The sequence below is a fragment of the Epinephelus fuscoguttatus genome, linkage group LG4 (genome assembly GCF_011397635.1).
Source record: "Epinephelus fuscoguttatus linkage group LG4, E.fuscoguttatus.final_Chr_v1".
Classification (NCBI taxonomy): domain Eukaryota; kingdom Metazoa; phylum Chordata; class Actinopteri; order Perciformes; family Serranidae; genus Epinephelus; species Epinephelus fuscoguttatus.
Window position 1 is genome coordinate 9,160,924 of NC_064755.1, and position 17,414 is coordinate 9,178,337.

At 39.0% G+C, this 17,414-nt stretch overlaps 1 protein-coding gene and 1 pseudogene across 1 annotated transcript in view; both read right to left on the reverse strand.

Annotated features, from left to right (window-relative positions):
* LOC125887275 (uncharacterized) overlaps positions 1–17,414 on the reverse strand; it is a 753,166-nt pseudogene that overhangs the window by 558,048 nt on the left and 177,704 nt on the right.
* The window catches only part of cpne2 (copine II), a 74,986-nt gene that overhangs the window by 35,079 nt on the left and 22,493 nt on the right, over positions 1–17,414 (reverse strand). The window contains exons 3-10 of the mRNA XM_049575075.1: positions 16,032–16,211; positions 15,630–15,704; positions 15,224–15,295; positions 14,497–14,580; positions 14,179–14,268; positions 13,671–13,769; positions 11,183–11,269; positions 8,340–8,399 (exon numbers count right to left, since the gene is read on the reverse strand). Of these exons, the coding sequence (XP_049431032.1) occupies positions 8,340–8,399; positions 11,183–11,269; positions 13,671–13,769; positions 14,179–14,268; positions 14,497–14,580; positions 15,224–15,295; positions 15,630–15,704; positions 16,032–16,211 (747 nt within the window). The remainder of the gene's footprint in view (positions 1–8,339; positions 8,400–11,182; positions 11,270–13,670; positions 13,770–14,178; positions 14,269–14,496; positions 14,581–15,223; positions 15,296–15,629; positions 15,705–16,031; positions 16,212–17,414) is intronic.

Genomic DNA, 17,414 nt, shown 5'->3' on the forward strand with positions numbered 1-17,414 from the left:
TAGCGGCCGCGCTGCTCCATGCACGTAACGGTGGGCGCGTGTGCTGCTCCATGGTGCGCCTTAACAGGTGAGAGCAATCAGACTAATTAGCAGCACACACCATAAACTCAGGACAATAAGCGACGCACCAGTTTCGGCTGTGTGCAACGGAGCTGAGGACAGCAGAAACGTTCACCAAAGAAGCACTTCACAAATCAAACGCATGGGAAAAGGACTCAAACCAAAAGGGCTACCGGTAAGCTCACATTGACTGGACTCTGTTGAAATGTGATCTCTGGCTGCGTTGTAGTATTTGTATTTGGGCAAATGAATTGTACTGTCTGCTATTGATTGAGTTTAACATTGTTTATATGGGTAGAGTTTAAAGTTAGCAGTTGTCATTGTAATTGGCTAAAATATTAATTAGATATTTAACTTGTGTTTATTTCAGCTCTTTGGGTTACCTACCTTATTTATCATAACATATTTGTTTAATTTGTAGCCCAATTAGTTTGCTTAAAACCTTGTTTACAAATAGATAAACTGAAGTGTACAAATAAGTTAGTATTATTTAAAATATAGCGAATTTTGCTTTATTAAGATTCAAAGTAAAAATATTTAATTTATGTGTAAAAATAAGTATTTCTGTTCAAAAATGGTTATGTCAAAATCTACAATAAAATCAGTTTAAGATACTTGATTTCATTCATTCATTCATTCATTCATTCATCTTCTAACCGCTTCATCCTCTTGAGGGTCGCGGGGGGGCTGGAGCCTATCCCAGCTGACATCGGGCGAGAGGCAGGGTACACCCTGGACAGGTCGCCAGACTATCGCAGGGCTGACACATAGAGACAGACAACCATTCACGCTCACATTCACACCTACGGACAATTTAGAGTTATCAATTAACCTAGTCCCCAATCTGCATATCTTTGGACTGTGGGAGGAAGCCGGAGTGCCCGGAGAGAACCCACGCTGACACGGGGATACTTGATTTCATTTAAGTTAAAAAATGAGTGTTTAGTTTAAAATTGTGATAGAAATACATGTCATATCTAAAGTCTGTATGAAATATAAATCTGTGGGGTGTCGGTAGCATAGTGGATAGTGCTGGCGCCCCATGTATAGAGGCATTGCCTCACTGCAGCGGCTGCAGGTTCGAATCCGGCTCGCAGCCCTTTGCTGCATGTCAGTTCCCACTCTCTCTCTGTCTCCCCATTTCACCCTCTGCCCTGTCAATAAAGGCAAAAAGCCAATAAAAATAATCTTTAAAAAAGAAATATAAATCTGTATAAAATGTAGGTTAAAACATAAGGTAAAATGGGTTAATTTAAAAGTAAATAGTTCTAAAAGTTGAACTAGATTTCTGTTTATTCAATGCCTAATTTTACACATTACTTACCTGGGTTGATTTAGTGAAATAATAGTTAATGTATGTTTAAAATATACTTACCTTTACCTAATTAAATGCAATTGGTTTTATTCTTTTGTGTTTAAAGGTTTTTCACCTTCCTTGTTACTGGTTAAATAAACCGAAGAATGAGTGAAATCCTGTGTCTGGTCAAGTCCTTCCTTTTTCCAAGTGTGGGAAGCCATGGTGTTTTAAATACACTTGACAGTTAGATTTAGAAAAAAACATCATGGTTTGGCTCTACATTCATACTGGACATGAACAGCAGTCTCCTGGGTGAACGCTGAAGGTTGTTTGACCCATCTGCCACCCTTCCCACCCACTGTATAGGCACTTTCTAACTTCTGACGTTATTGTCTGGCAGCGTTTCAAACTGATGCTGCCCACGGTGCATTACACCGCCACAATAGGATGCCTTTTTTCATCTGTGTCTGACCTGGAAATCACCGACCAAGTGACAGTAGTTAATAACTTCAGAATGAGAATGGGTTGCAAATTTGCTTCCAGATTCTTAGGTTTTAGGTTAATTAGGGCAACAAAAGCACTCTGATTAAGGTTATGGAAAGATCGCGATTTTGGTTAAATGCTAATAAAAAAAGCTAATTAAAAAAGAAGTATTTTGGTAGTCACTTTGCCTGGATACTGTGTTGTAACATCGCATATTTTGACAGAAAACAAACTGGAATATACTGTCAGTGAACATCTTTCTGATACATCCAGTATCAACATTCTTTTGACTTTCTAGGGGAAAAGGCTGGATTATTCAAGTATTTTCAGTAATTGAAGTATACTTGATTTTAACTGAGTAAAATGCCTTCCTATTTTTTTTTGATCTGCTGCTGTTTTACTGTGGTGTTGATACAAATTCAACAGATCAAAACAATCAAACAGCTACAAAATCAAAATGTTTGTGCTGTGCTTATATAACAAAGTATTTATTGGTTTTTAAAACTCTATGACTCAATGTACTGACACCCATGCCAGGATCAAAAGTCCAGTGTGGTTCGAGCTATTCATTGAACATTTCCACAGCGCTACTTTAGTCAGTACAACAACATCATCATGCCATAACATAAATAATGTTCTTCTTATTCATTAATTAACTGCAGTTGATTCTACTGTGCAGTTTTTTATTGATGTTAAGCTACTGTTAATGAAATTTAGCAATTACACATACACATGGTTGGCTTTTAAGGTTAAACATCTGTAGAAAATTTGCTCAATGACAGTGTCTTAGCACTGATCAAACACATAAAGTAGAATTAATTGCAACCAATTAATGAGTAAAAATCAGTTACTCACAAAAAACAGATTAAAAACAAAATAATCACAATCATTTAGCTGAGGCTGAGATATCCTTACTATTATTTCCTACTATGGGTTAAGTTCCACAAACACTGGATCCTACAATTCCTCTCTTGCAGCTTGAGCTGTTCTCATGCACTGTTTCTATGTTTTTCTACAAAAAGTTATACACCAAAAGTCATGCATATCCTATTTAACTATGAGCCAGTAATGCATGCACAACCCACATATATATGGCAAGGCTGTGATTGTAACCAGTGCACTGACGGGAGAAAAGAATAAAGAGGGACGCAATCTCCTAAAGAGGCAGGTTGGATTGGTCACAAGACATGGGACTTTCTCCCAGAAGACCAGTATTCGGAACCGAGGACCTTTGAGTCATTTTGAGGTACATCACCAGCATGTGTCTTTTCCAAAACCTAACCTCAGTAACTTTATTTGCCTAAACTAACCTCCCTAACTTAATGTTAAGTGCATAGCTTTATATTAAGTACAAAGCATCATTTGTGAGGCACAAATTCGTAGGATATCATACAAACTGTTGTATGAGGATACGTTATGCAGCCCAATAGCAGCTTTCAAACCTCCAATTTGTAATGTAATTTTGTAGTTTTAACAGAAATTCCAAGTACCATCAGATACCTTCAGGCTTTGGGAATTCAAGAAATACTTCACCCCAAATGACCGTTTATATATCAATTACTCACCATGTGTTACACTGAATTTGAATTTGTGAAGATTTTTTTTTCTGCATGCCTCTGGCAAAGAAAGTATTCAATAACAGCAAACATTGTTGATAAATTGGAGTCATTAAGGAGCAAATTTAACAGCAAGATTATATCAAAACATCCGTTTTCAAACTCTTACACAACTTGTTCTGCATAATATAAATCTCATTTGTCCAGTTGTATGCTTGGTATTTCCCAAACATATTGCATTACCATACCCTCCGCACTTTCCAACAGAGACTGAAAGTGAAACTTACATACAAATGGTAATTTTGGGAGCGAAGTTTTCCATTGAGAAACATGTCACGGTATAATATTTTACAGATATCGCATGGCCCCACTTCACTGGGTAAAATGATAAGGCCCTGAGATTTGTTGTGAAAATGACATATACTATCTAAACAGTGTTATACACTACAGAGCAGGGGGAAATTGAAAAAAAAAAAGTGTCTGAACTGATATCGCCTGTCAAAGTCTGGAGCTGTGAAGATGCATTCATGAAAACTTTGTTTTCTCCATGAATCCACAGGGACGGGGGCACTGCGCTCTACACAGCCTTGAATGATATCAAACATAAGATATGAATAATAGCGTAATTCAGTTGAAATGAGTCTTTCACAAACAGCCCATCAGCAGTAGCAGGCTGTCTCTTTGTGTTGTAGTGTGTAACAGAGAAACGTTGCTCTCTCCTCCAGCTCCCATAGCCCTGAGGAGAGACTTTCCCTTCCTGGAGATTAGGATTAGAGCCATACTAAGTCTGATTGAACACCGCAAAACAGCTCTTTCTGCGTGTGTGTGTGTGTGTGTGTGTGTGGCTGTGTGAGTTTCTGCAAGTGTGCTGCTCCTCACTGTATGTGTGTGTATGTAAAATATGTGCATATAAGTGGCAGTGTGTGCACGAGGAGATGTCATCAGTGACTGAGCGTCTGCGTGAGATTATGTGTGCTTGTGCATGTCTAAATCAGTCAGTGTGCGTAAGCAGCGAAGGTGCATATTTGGAAATATTGCGTGTGTGTGTGTGTGTGTGTGTTTGCGCGCACCTACAGTATAAATCTTGTGCAGATTGCAGAGGTACGTGTGATAAAATGTCTGTATGAAGAAGATAATGTGTTAGGATTTGTGCGTGTGTATGTGTGCCAAAGTCATGGTTTGGGAGTTTGCATGTAAATTGCTCGTAGTGTGTAAGTGACTCAAGCAGTGTGACGAGGATATTATATGTTTATGCTCACATGTGTGTATGTATGTGTATGTAAATGATTTTGTAAGCAGGAGAGAGGAAATATGTGTGTTAAGACAGAATTAGGTGTGTGTGTGTGTGTGTGTGTGTGCGCACGCACGTGCGCATCAGTGAAAGAGCTGCAGGTCTGTGACAAAAGGCAAAAGATTAGGAGGGAGCAGCGAGGATTTAAGAGTTCCCATTCCGCCATAAATTTGCTCATCTCACCACCACTAGATCAGGCAAATGTTTCCACTGCACTGAAATTATCCTCATTACAAACAAGCATGGTCTTCACTGAGGAAATTATTAAAATACTCACATCAATCTGTCTGTCAAAACAACTAGTACCCATTTGCAAGTTCTACAAATTGTGGTATTTCTATTTTAACACAGTATATTGGATGTTTGCCTTTTTAGCATGAGAAACTTTCAGTATGAATTAACTTTGAAAAAACAAACAAACAACATTCTGTGCAGCAGTGGGGGAGGGGCTTTAAGGCTCTGCACAAAGTGAAGCAAGTCTCTGCAAATGTATTTCACTGGTGTTTCTTGGGTGTGTTTTTCTTATCCATGTTAACTAACCAACACTAATAACGTTACAGCTGGCAAAGAACCTGTGCTTTGGAATTTATTGGAATTTAGTATCTAAGAGTATTGGTGTTTCAATATGCAGCATAACCAGTAACATGTCTCTGACAGGTAAATGTAGTTATATACAGTAATGTTTTCCTCTGAAATGTTATGCAGATTTAACATGAAGAATGAAGACTATCTGATGACTTTGGTGAATGTATTGCTAACCAGGTAACATAGGCTTGGGATACTAGAGTGTAAAGGCATCCACAAGTGGCTTCATACAGTGGGAATACTACACAGTGGATGTGTTAATCGTGAACTGTTCTTTAAATTCTTCATTAGTTTAACCTGTAGCCCTGCAAATTAATGTAGCCAGTCAGTTAAAGACTTGCTCCCTGGCCCCTGCAGGCCTGCCTCGGTGTGCAGCATGTATTAAAGCAGATGAACACAGAGCTTAATCCATTCCTTACATTTTGCTCTGATGTTTTTGGTTTTAGAAAAATGTTTTCCATCATTCTTACTGCGCCACCATGTACACCGCATCAACATGTGGAGAAATTCAAAATTTGACTGACCTGCTAGCTGTTAAGTTGTAAATGGAAAGTCACTGTTAACTGGTCGAATGAATTTAGTTTGGTCGCTAATTTGAATAACCAAAAACAACTGTCACTTTGTAAATAATTTCAAATAAATAAAATTCCTTTGGCTGTAAATGTTTTGTCAATGCAGAACTAAATATCACTGAAAGTAAACCTACTTGAAGTGAGAAGATATCATCAGGCTAAAATCTCCTTCAAATAAATGACAAATAAACTACACACATACAGAGAAACATACATTACACGTTCTGCTTTGATGCTCTTTTTTTATGCTCTTGTTCATATCTCCCTCAATCACTTATTCATCGTGGTGCAAACATTGTCATCAACAGCACAAAGCATCACTATGGCAACACTACTAACCACTACGCTCTCTGCTTTAAAGTCTCATTTCCAACAATAAAATAAGGTGAAAATAACAGGCTGACAGTGAGGCTCATTATTGTCTGTGTTTGTTTATGTGTGCCTGTGTGTGCTCCTCAACAATGCCCTGAACTTCACAGAAGATCTAGCAGCTTTCTGCCCCCCAGAGACACACAGAACACATCCTCCGACACTGACAGCATGTCTGCACAACAACACAAGCGTAGTCACCTCCACAGAACAACTCCCTTGTTCTTGACCAAGACTGTGAGCCAGAAAAATACTCCTCACAATCACACCATTACCTTCTACGAGACCAAAAGGATACAAGAAGTAGTCCTTGTTTTTTCAACAACAACAAAAAAAAAAATTAAATATTAAACTCATTAGGATACACTGAATAAATTTAGGAACTACAGAATATTATTTTCTTTGGAATTAAAATCAGCTATGAGTCAATTCAGCAGCTGTGGAATGGTGTTAACATGAAGCTATACAGTAGTGTCTGTGCTGAATAATGTATATATATATATATATATATATATATATATATATATATATATATATATATATATATACACAGTATATATATGTGTGGTAATTTACAGTGGGAGTAAAAGTTCAAATATAATGTCACATTGTTACGTCGGTTCACTGTTACGTTGGTTCAAGTAAAATGATGGTCTGGTTTCAGTGCTATTTGCCATAATGCAACAGAGTAAAACTCAAATTATACTACATAGCTGCAAGGGTCTACACAGCCATTTTATGTTCTCCTTAATACACAAAATGCATGTCTAAATTTACAAAACTAACCATCTCAAAATTCAATTCAATTGACAGGGTACAATATGCAAAACATTTTGTACAGTCAAGTTGATTTAAATGATGCCTTGGAATATGATGTAAGTGCTCCAACATCAGAGGCATTGCTTCACCTGCACCGTCACATCACAGCATATTCTTCCAAAGTACCAACACCAAGGAAGGCCATATGCAGGACTACATCTAAGCTGTGCTCATGGGTGATCTCTAAGTATGCAATGATTCTTAACAAATACTAGAATACATGGATTGGCACACTTTAAGGGAAATGACACAAAATCAAGCATGTAAGAATCTGCATTATCTGTACCCTGCTGCATCTGGAGTCTGGTTCTAGCTCACAAAGCTGAGAAATTGTTGTTGAGATAGAGAAGAGAAAAAAAATGGAAACTGACTATGTGTATATGTATACCTGGTGCAGAGCATGTGTGTGTTCTGTCATGTATATGTGCTCTAAGTGTGCATTTTTGTTAATATGCATGTGGTTTCACAATTTGTGTACAGTAATTTGTGTGTGTGTGTGTGTGTGTGTGTGTGAGTGAGAGAGAGTGTGTTACAGTGAGCCAGTCTGAATGATCCGGTGATTTATCAGCAGGGCAGTTGTATTTGTTGGGCAAATATACCTCAGATAACAATAAAGACACTCAAAGTGTGTGTGAGTGTGTGTGAGTTACAGCAACACTGAAGGAGTTGGAATGTCAGGGCAGTTGTGTTTGTTGGACAAATACACCCCGGATAATAATATGACAACTCGGTGTGTGTGTGTGTGTGTGTGTGTGTGTGTGAATAGCTATTACAAAACCAGACTCTTTCTCACTCACTCAGTTACACTCTAAGGTGTGACATCATCACCAGGGACACACAAGAGTTTCTCCTAACAAGAGACCAAAATACACTGTGATGATTCTCTGTCCCTCTCCCTCCCTCTGGTAAACAACTCACTTTCTTTCCTTCTTTTTCTTTCTATCCACATATCCTCCTCTCACACAAACTTTCTATTCACTGTTCAAAATATCAATTTCTGGTATTTACCTGTTTCCCCTGTTGCCTTTCTGCCCTCCTGCTTTCACAATTCAACAAAAGTATCTGCATTTCAGTTTCTCACAATACCCCATTACCCTGCTCTGCTCTGCTCATTTCTTCTGTCCCTCGCACTTTTCCTTTCTGTATGTAAATGATCGTGATCCCACAGTAACCCCGGGAGATGAAAATAGAAAAATATGAATGTTTTCCATCTGTTTTTGAGAGCCAGGCATGCGGAAACATGTATCTCATTACCACATCAGTGCAGAAGTACAAAAAAAAACCAGCCATGCAAATGTTATACTGACCGTAAACATGAGCTGGCATCCTCCCAGTATGTAATCCAGAAAAGTGTAGTCTCTTGTAATCTAAAGAGAGGAGAGTAATAACAGGGCAAAGAAAGAAAACCTTTAACTGTAACCAGCGAGATATGAGGAGAGTATTAAGATTTTAGTAATTTCTGAGAGAAGGAGAGTAGGGATGTTAAGCACTGCATGTGATCAAATCAGTAAAATGGTAACCGTTGTAAATCTCACCAGCCACATACTCAGTTAACTCTGCTACAAATAACACAGACTGTTGCTATTCTTCTTCTCAGGGTACAGCGTCTGACTAATTGATTGTCTACTTATTCTAACACCACAGACTAGGTAATAAACAACCCAACTAAACACAGCACATTGTAAAAACACATTGTTACCCCTTTTCATAAGCATAATTGTTTTAAAATGACAAAACAGCCCATGTTTTTCTGGTTTAAGGTACCACCAGTGGAGCACCAATTATTATCTTGTTTGAACAAAATTTCTACTCCAATTACAATGAATATTTAGCATGGATTTTCCTGTCATTAGTCTAATCCCAGCCGGCAGCCAACAAATATAATTACTGTATTAGCTGTTTTGTGCATGTGCTGGATGTGTATGTGTAAATGTCTGTATGTGTCTGTACGAAGGCTTGTTCATGACTGTGCGCATGAAAAGAGGAAGAAGGAAAAGAATCAATTATGAAAGCTTGTCATCATATGCACACAGCTTTAATGTCATTCCAATAGCCCTCTAAAGACTCACTGTTCCAGCTTAATGTGTCTTCTGTGGGACTCAAAGCTGCCGCACTAATTAGTTATTCAGAGGGAGTTATGGACACCCGGCAAGAAGTGTGTCAGCTGATCAAAACCACGGTGGTTTAATTAAGGAATAGCTCACGACAGGCTATGCTATATTGTGATCATGGAGGGCTGACAACCCCCCTACCTGTGATATAATCACAATATGTCACAGCATGGAGTGAGCCATTACTTTTAACAGTAAGTGTGACGGTTTCCAATTCATGTAAAGAAATAGGCCCTCCTAGTGGCACTTGGAAAACTTGGTGCTTCACCCAGAGCTTTTACATCCTGGATCAGTGTTGTGTGGTTCACAACCAGGGGTCCGGTCCCCCTGAGGACCCCTGGGGGTTCTCAGGGGGAGTTCTAGGGTTCTCCTAGAAAAAAGGGGAATCGTCATATTTTTCACTATTTTATTCACTTGTGAGACCAGTGTGGGTAAGAGTCATAAGAGTAAATGTTCTGATCTTCTGTTTCACTTCTTCCACAGTTATCTCCTCAACTGCAGCTCCCCACTAGAGAATTTTGATTTTAATCAAATGTGCATTCATTTAGGGGCCTTTGGGATGAAAAAAATTGAGAACCACTGCCTTGCAAAACCTTAACATATCTTTTTTATTTATCTGTTTAATAGCCTAATCTTTGCTTCAACCCCAATATGAACAGAGGTGGGGGCTGTGTTCAGATATAAATATGTCCTTCTTCAATAGGTGCCAAACAAGGGCTTACAGTACAAGGCAGACATTAATTTCCACGTACAAAGGTGTGAGACCAAATATGCAAAATATAGGAAAACATGACTATTATATTCTTTATGCCTTCATTCTTCACATGCATTCAAAAACTGATCTCATATTGTGTGCTGTATTATTCAGTCTAGTTTGCTTTTTTTCTGAGCACTAGAAATAAAACTAGCCCATACTTTACAACATAGTCCAACTTTTCATTTTCATCAAACAAAAATTACTTAGGATGTTTATTCTGACATCTTACAAAGGCACGTAGGTTATCGTATAAAGTGGAGAACTCAAGAACGTGCACTGCTACATCCTGCAAAACCACGCCCATCTGGGTGAGAGACCAAGTTTTTAGAGAGTCCCTGGCTGCCTGCACACAGTGCAGTGTAAGGTAGTTGCTATGCAACGTAATGTTAAGAGCTTAGATATCTCTGCATGTCATCTTTTAGGTTTCAGCAGGGGATTTGTCACCCGCAGATATGCACTACTTAATCCATCCCTCTATATCTAGGCCACCACAGTGGTCAAAACTGACCTGAAATGTTTCCATTTTGTAGCAGTTTGTTAGCTAACTAACTAGATTGTCACGCTAACTTTTCCCCCTCTCACATGCAAAATTATACTGAATTGTGCAAGGGAATTAGATGTCATTGTCACAGTTATTATATCATGGCTAAGAACAACGAAACTGCTTGGTTTGAGCTATTTTTTTTTTTATAATCATTGATTCTAGGGTAAGATGGGTCATCATGAGCTGACAAGACCTGCAGAAATGTTTTCAAATGTCAACTAAGTTATACTTGTTTCTCCAGCTCCGAATTTTGATGGATATAACTTATCCTACTGATATTCTAAATGGGAATTCACCTTGAACAGACAAGAATCATTTTTAAGTAGCTTAAAACAACATTAAGCAATTTTAATATTAACACTGAATCTAGAGCCGAAACATTTAGTCAGTATGTCGATCAACAAAAAAAGGTTCGACAACTAAAAGTGAAAGCTTCAAACTATGACTCTGCTTTTAAATATTGACATTATCAGTGGCTCTATTTGTTTTATTGATCATAAATTACACATTAATTATTGTAATACCGCAACTGTTGATTCTGCAGCAGTATAAGGGTAAAGCTGTCCTATGGCTGATGCAAAAACTCCACAGTGAGAGATGCAAGGAGATGATGTGGAAAATGTGATTTACATGTAATTCCACAGGTCTTTGTGCCACACTAATTATAGCCCAACAGTGAGAGTCCTATCACATACGCTATCTGCCCCTCCATCCATCCATCCATCCATCCATCCTCACCTTACATGACTTGACAATGATGATGCCCGAGTTTTTATAATGCTTCTTCTTCTTCTGTTTCTTGGGGTTGATGCAGTCAAACTCCACCTGACGATACAGAAATATGATTGCAGAGAAAAGAAAGATAACAATTGTCAGTAACAGGAAAGAGGAAATTGAGAAATAAAAGTTTATAAATAGGGGGGAAATGATGGTAAAAGTCGAGATGACAGCACAGGTGTAAAGAGTAGCAGTGAGATGGAAGAAATGAACAGACGACTCAGAGGCTGTGACTTGGATCTGCATGTATTCCACTCGCAGTTACTTCAACTTGACAGTCAAACTTGGAGATGTATTTTGAGCAAATCAAACTATAGTGGTGCGGTATACAGTTCATATTGGAACCTACATGTGTTTAGAAAACATAAATATAGCCTACTGTTTATGAATTCACTTATGGGTTGAACATAAAGATGGAAAAAAGAGCGTAGGACTCCCTTTAACACTGTAAGTCACACAAACACATATTAGATAGTGATGTGTTTGATGAAAAGAGACATTTGAGACATGCACACACACTCACTCACACTACAGACTCACATGCCTTGAGTCAGCTGGTGATTCATATGACAGGTAGCTCTAAATGCCTTGTCGTGTTACTAGGGCTCAGCTAAAGGCTGTTTTACATCTCAAAAGCACCTCTCATTTTCTCATCCTTCTTTTCACACTGTCTCTCTCTCTCTCCATCCCCCATCTTGTTATTTTCTGAGTATGTGTGTGTGTGTGTCCACATCATTACCACACATGAAGAGACTCAGTGGGAGAACAAGTCATGAGGCTGCTTTGGCACATGCACACACGCAGTTACACACGCACAGAGCTACTAATGAATGAATGCTTTTCTGATCCCTGCATCTTTACATCTTTAGCAGACCAGAAATGCAAAAGTGAAAAGAATAAATCTCCATAGTATTAATCCATTAGCAGCTCAGAGCTTAAGACCCAGCCAGTCCTCAGTGGCCACAATGTGTGAATGCAGCAATTCAAATCTGTGCATGATTATTCCTGAATGCATTTAAACTGTAAATTAGCCAGCACAGGACAGAGTTCTGGCCAGTTCAGTGCAGTTAAATTGGCTGATGACAGAGCATGATTCTCATTTATTTTGTGCGAGATCAGATAAATGCTGTTTGGATTTAAAGATGAAATGGTTTATGTTTCAAAATCAAAGCATTAACCTTCTATTCCAAAATGACTCAGCAGCTAAGGTGCAAACTGAATGATGCAGTGGTTTAAATCCAGGTCGTGCACAGGTCATGCTTTTGCACTGTAGTCACGCTATTCACATTCCCTCTCCGTTTCAAATTCATCTTTTTTCAGTGTATTTTCATTGCATAACAAAAATGGCGGCAGTAGCCCAGTCCATAGGGACTTGGGCTGGGTCGCCTGTTCAAGTCCCCGTCCAAACCAAATATGGAGCGTGGACTGGTGGCTGGAGAGGTGCCAGTTCACCTTCTGGGCACTGCTGAGGTACCTTTGAGCAAGGCACTGAACCCTCTAACCGCTTGGGGCGCCTGTCATGGGCAGCCCCTTCACTCTGACATCTCTCCACTTTGTGCATGTATAGGTCCTGTTTGTGCATGTGTGTGTATTTCGGGCCTGTGTGTTAATGACAACAGAGTGAAAAAATGTATAAAGTATATCAAATTAAAAAAAATAAAAATAATACTGAATAAAAAAAACACATATTGACCTCCTCAGATCCCACAGTTCCTAACTTACTGTGTTTAAGTTAGGTGGTTACTCATTCAACATATCTTTGAAAAACTGAGATATACATGATTCAATTGATGCAAACCATTTCAAGATACAATCACAACAGCAGGTGCAATTGACGCCTCACACAAATAAACAGTTACAGAATTAACGGACTGCTAAAGCATCATTTCACATTAGACTCCATGTATTCCAAATGGTTCGCAAACAGATTTCAGCTTACTGAAGGAATGCCTGGGACAGGCGTTTTAGGCTAATTCTACATAATTGGTAAGAGGTGGATAAAGACATATTAAGTAACAGCTAACATTCAGGTTATCCAGGATTTACTGCAATGACATAGAGTTACATACAGATATCTGTCATGGTCTGTCCCTGTGTTCCTCCTCTCCAGCCACATATCCCACGCTCCTTCATTGCCATTTCCCCTCCATTCACCTTTCTGTCCCACCCATCTACACACCTATTCCCACTTTTCCCATCTGTTCTGCTTCTCTGCCTGGCCTTACTCTTGTTCTGCAACCACTGCCCCTACCGTTGATGTGCGTATTGCATGTTGTGGATGTGTTGCATTTTTTTCTGAGGATGTGCACAACCAGTGCTCTAAACTAACTATATCTCCAACCTTATTCTGCAACTGGGTCCAATCCTTGTCACCCTGTGACAAACAACAGTAACTTGAACTGACAAACACACACTTAATGACACTGATGTAAAATAAATTATCTTTTACCTCCACTGAGTTCTGGGCTTCACTCATCTTGGCAACTGTGGTTTGAAACTCTCCTATAAAGTCGTGGCCTCCATCATTATCATAGTCGTAACACAGGACCTGCCATTGTGTAGAACACATCACATCATGTCATCACATTTTCAGTTTTGCATCCAAGTGGTTAGTTTGGTTAGCTTCATTTTTGTTGTTATTTCCCTGGATTTTCTTCTCCTTTTCCATGCTGCTCATCCTAAAAGCTCTCTATTCTTGAATGTTAACTTTTATCAAGATAAATAATTGATTACATTTTATGTGGACATTTTTGGACGTGATATCACATTTTTAAATCATATCATAGTCCAAACTTTAATTATAAAACAGTATCTGATGACGAAACATGATCAAATGACTTTTATGCTATTACCAGTCCATAACCATGCAACTTCCTATCTGTCTTTCCATTGTTAAGCTGTGATGCTAACATTCAATAAAATAGAAATTCTACACAGATAAACCTCTAATGACTAACCTTGATGTTTCTGTCCACATCTCCATTGCAGAGGGAAATAAGCGGCACCGTAAAAGATTTCCACGCTGGATCTAAAGTGTTCTTTATGACCTGAAGTCACAGACACAAAAGAGGCACATAATCATTGAATTACACAGCAGCAGATATATAATGCAGTTGTAGCCACAGTAGAATTACCTCCACCCGGGGCTGTACACCTATTGTTAAAGTTACAGTGTACAACCTTCTGTAAGACCTGGTTTAGCTGACAATGACAGCTCATGGGTGACAATAATGACAGTAAGGCAAAGGTGCTTTTAATCCCCACTGATGACTCACCTCCGTCCTGTGCACCAGCATCCATTTGCCGTCTTCTCCCTGTTTGTGAAACTCCAGGTAGGGGTCTGACTTCCCAAAGAAGTCCTGCACAGAACAGAGACAGTTTGCTGTAAAGTCTCTTTGAAGATGATTCCTGTTTTATCCTAATGCCTCCTGTCCTCAGGCAAACTGCAACACATGATTTCACTAATGCTTTTAGTAGATTAAATTGCAGTGGTTAGAAATAAATAAACATCATGTTGCACTGAGGAGTCTTTTCTTTTTGTTTAATTAATGTATTTATTAAAAGATACTCTGATCCCCTGCAATGACTGCTTTGTGTTTATCCTGGTGGTTTAACCAGAGGGTGCACAGCAGGCACATAGCAGCATTAGTTCAAATCACAATTCAAGCTGTGCTGCTTCTGACCCGCTGTCATTCTTTACTTGTGCATACACCAGCAGCTACTCCATAGGTCCAACACTGAAAATAACCTGTTATAAAAAGAAATGAAAATCCTGCATGGTTTTCATTTCCAGCTATCTTTACACCTGATAGCCCATTAGTTGGTGGACAAAGGTGAAGGGTGTGAAAACATTTACTGTAAATGTTTTCTGTGTGGGCTTTGCTTGTGTGTCCTGAAATAGTATGTGTTTCTCTAAAGTACAGTGTGTGTGTGTGTGTGTGTGTGTGTGTGTGTGTGTGTGTGTGTGTGTGTGTGTGTATGTGTGTGGGTCTAACTGCCTACCTTCTTATCCAGTTTACGCCCACTCAGGGTCAAAGTGATGATTCTGTTGTCAGACAGCTCCTGAGCTGTTATCTAAAATAACATTACAGCACAACATTAGCTGCTGCAAAAGAACTGGCAACTATTAACATTCACATCAACATCAGCGGGAACGACAGCAGCAACAGTCGTCAATAACAGTAAAAGCAGTAGCCTTGGCAACTTCTTCATCACCACTGTCATCATCATCAACAAAAGCAAACGTGCAATTATAGTAAACAACAGTGACTGAATCCACATGGACGACTACCTTTGATAATACAGTACAGTGTGTGTTTGTGTGTGTGTGTGTGTGTGTGTGTGTTTATCAATATGAGAGACAGAAAAAAAGTTTAAGATAACAGAGAGAGCCACTACTGAGTCATACCGTAATGGATCCTTTGCCAGCTGGCTTCCCATTGGCTAAGATCAACGGTCTGTGAAGTTTCTTATTGGACACAATCTAGAGGACACACAGGACAGGAGACAATTAAGACAAAACACAAAACTAAAAAAAATAGTTTAAACCAATGAACATCTCTATTCTAGCCTATTATACTTAATGCGGAGGTGTGTTCCCAACTATGAGAAATCAATAGCAGGATGTGTGAGCGGATCAGGACAAAGACTTTTGGCTTGAGTTTAATACTGCCGGGAATAGCGACCGTAAGTTTAATGATAAAACAGCATATAGAATAAACAAATTTTTTTTAGGTCACTACATTTAAAGACAACTTACATTTTGTCATCCTATTCAAGAACCAACTTAAAAGGAGATATCATTCCATACCACTCCCAGTGTACAGACGAATTCTCCCAGGAAGTCATGTTCATAGAGCTGTGTGGCACACTTGTCTTCATCAAACATGGCAAAGCGAAGCTTCTGGATCTCCTCAAAGTGGTAGTCCACTTGAAACTTCACTCCAAACACTGGGTTCAAGTTGTTCACAGCTGTCTCAGTGCGGCTGAGCTACAGGACGAGAAACAAGGAGAGAGAAAGACTTTTAAAATCAAACTAGAATCAACGCCTCATGTTTGTCTGCCTCTGAGAACCAGTCAAGTCATAGTTACAGTTTAGATCAGTGTCTGTCCAAAATGATATGTAGCCATGACAGTTGACAATGCTTAAAATAGGCTATGGATCTTGCAGCAAAGAAACTATATATTCTAAAATACGGATGCTTCACACACATCTTCAACCTGACAGCACAGAAGATCTTTACAATCAGCACAGTTTCAATGTGAGCACCCAAGATTAGTGTCACCAATTCAGTATCTGTCCAAATGTTCCCCTTCTGTTCCTGAGATATGATTTTGAGTAATGGCCAGAAGTGTTTTGCAGAACATTATGATGTCACAGTGAAGTTTAACTTCAACCATTCTGATATAAAATGTCATTACTTCATCATTTTAACATTTGTGTGAAATTTTGTCATAATTGAGGCTGTTCCAAGCTGTTTGTATGTTTTCCTACGAAAAGTAATGCATCCAAATTCATATACTGTATATCCCATGTATTTTGATAAGCTGCAATCATGTGACCAGTGCACTGATGGGAGTAATCAAGGAAGAAGTCCCATCGTGTAAGGAGGCAGGATGGATGGTGGATGGGTCACAAAAACGTTTCCCTGGAGTCACGTGTTTGTAGCTGTGTGAACTTTGAGTCATTTCAAAGTACGTCCTTGCCATATTTCTTTTCCAAAACCTAACCACAATAACTTTAAACACATGCAATTCGAGTGGACTGTGGAAGCACATGTGCATCAGTGGAATTGTAAGGTTCACCGAAAAGCCACCATCCATTATCCGTTTCACAAAATCTAACAAGTTCATATCAAATTTGTTTATGTTGAACACCAGTAAACCATAAGTCTTGTCCTGATTGTGATCATACTCAAGTGTGTCATGATTACATGGAAAACAGAGTTACCTGGTTATATCACCCATTATTCTAACATTAGTGCAGGCTTGTCTCTGACTCCTTTACATCCAGCACCTCTCTGTTATTTCTGTCCTGAGTTGAGGAAGATGAACCCACTTTAGTCTCTGGCTGCCTGGAATCTACTGCATTTAACACTCTGCTGGATTTGGCTTAGCTTATCACCAGTCATGGAATACCAGAGCAACAAGTGATAAAATGTTTACATAACTGCATTACATTACTCAGTGGGGT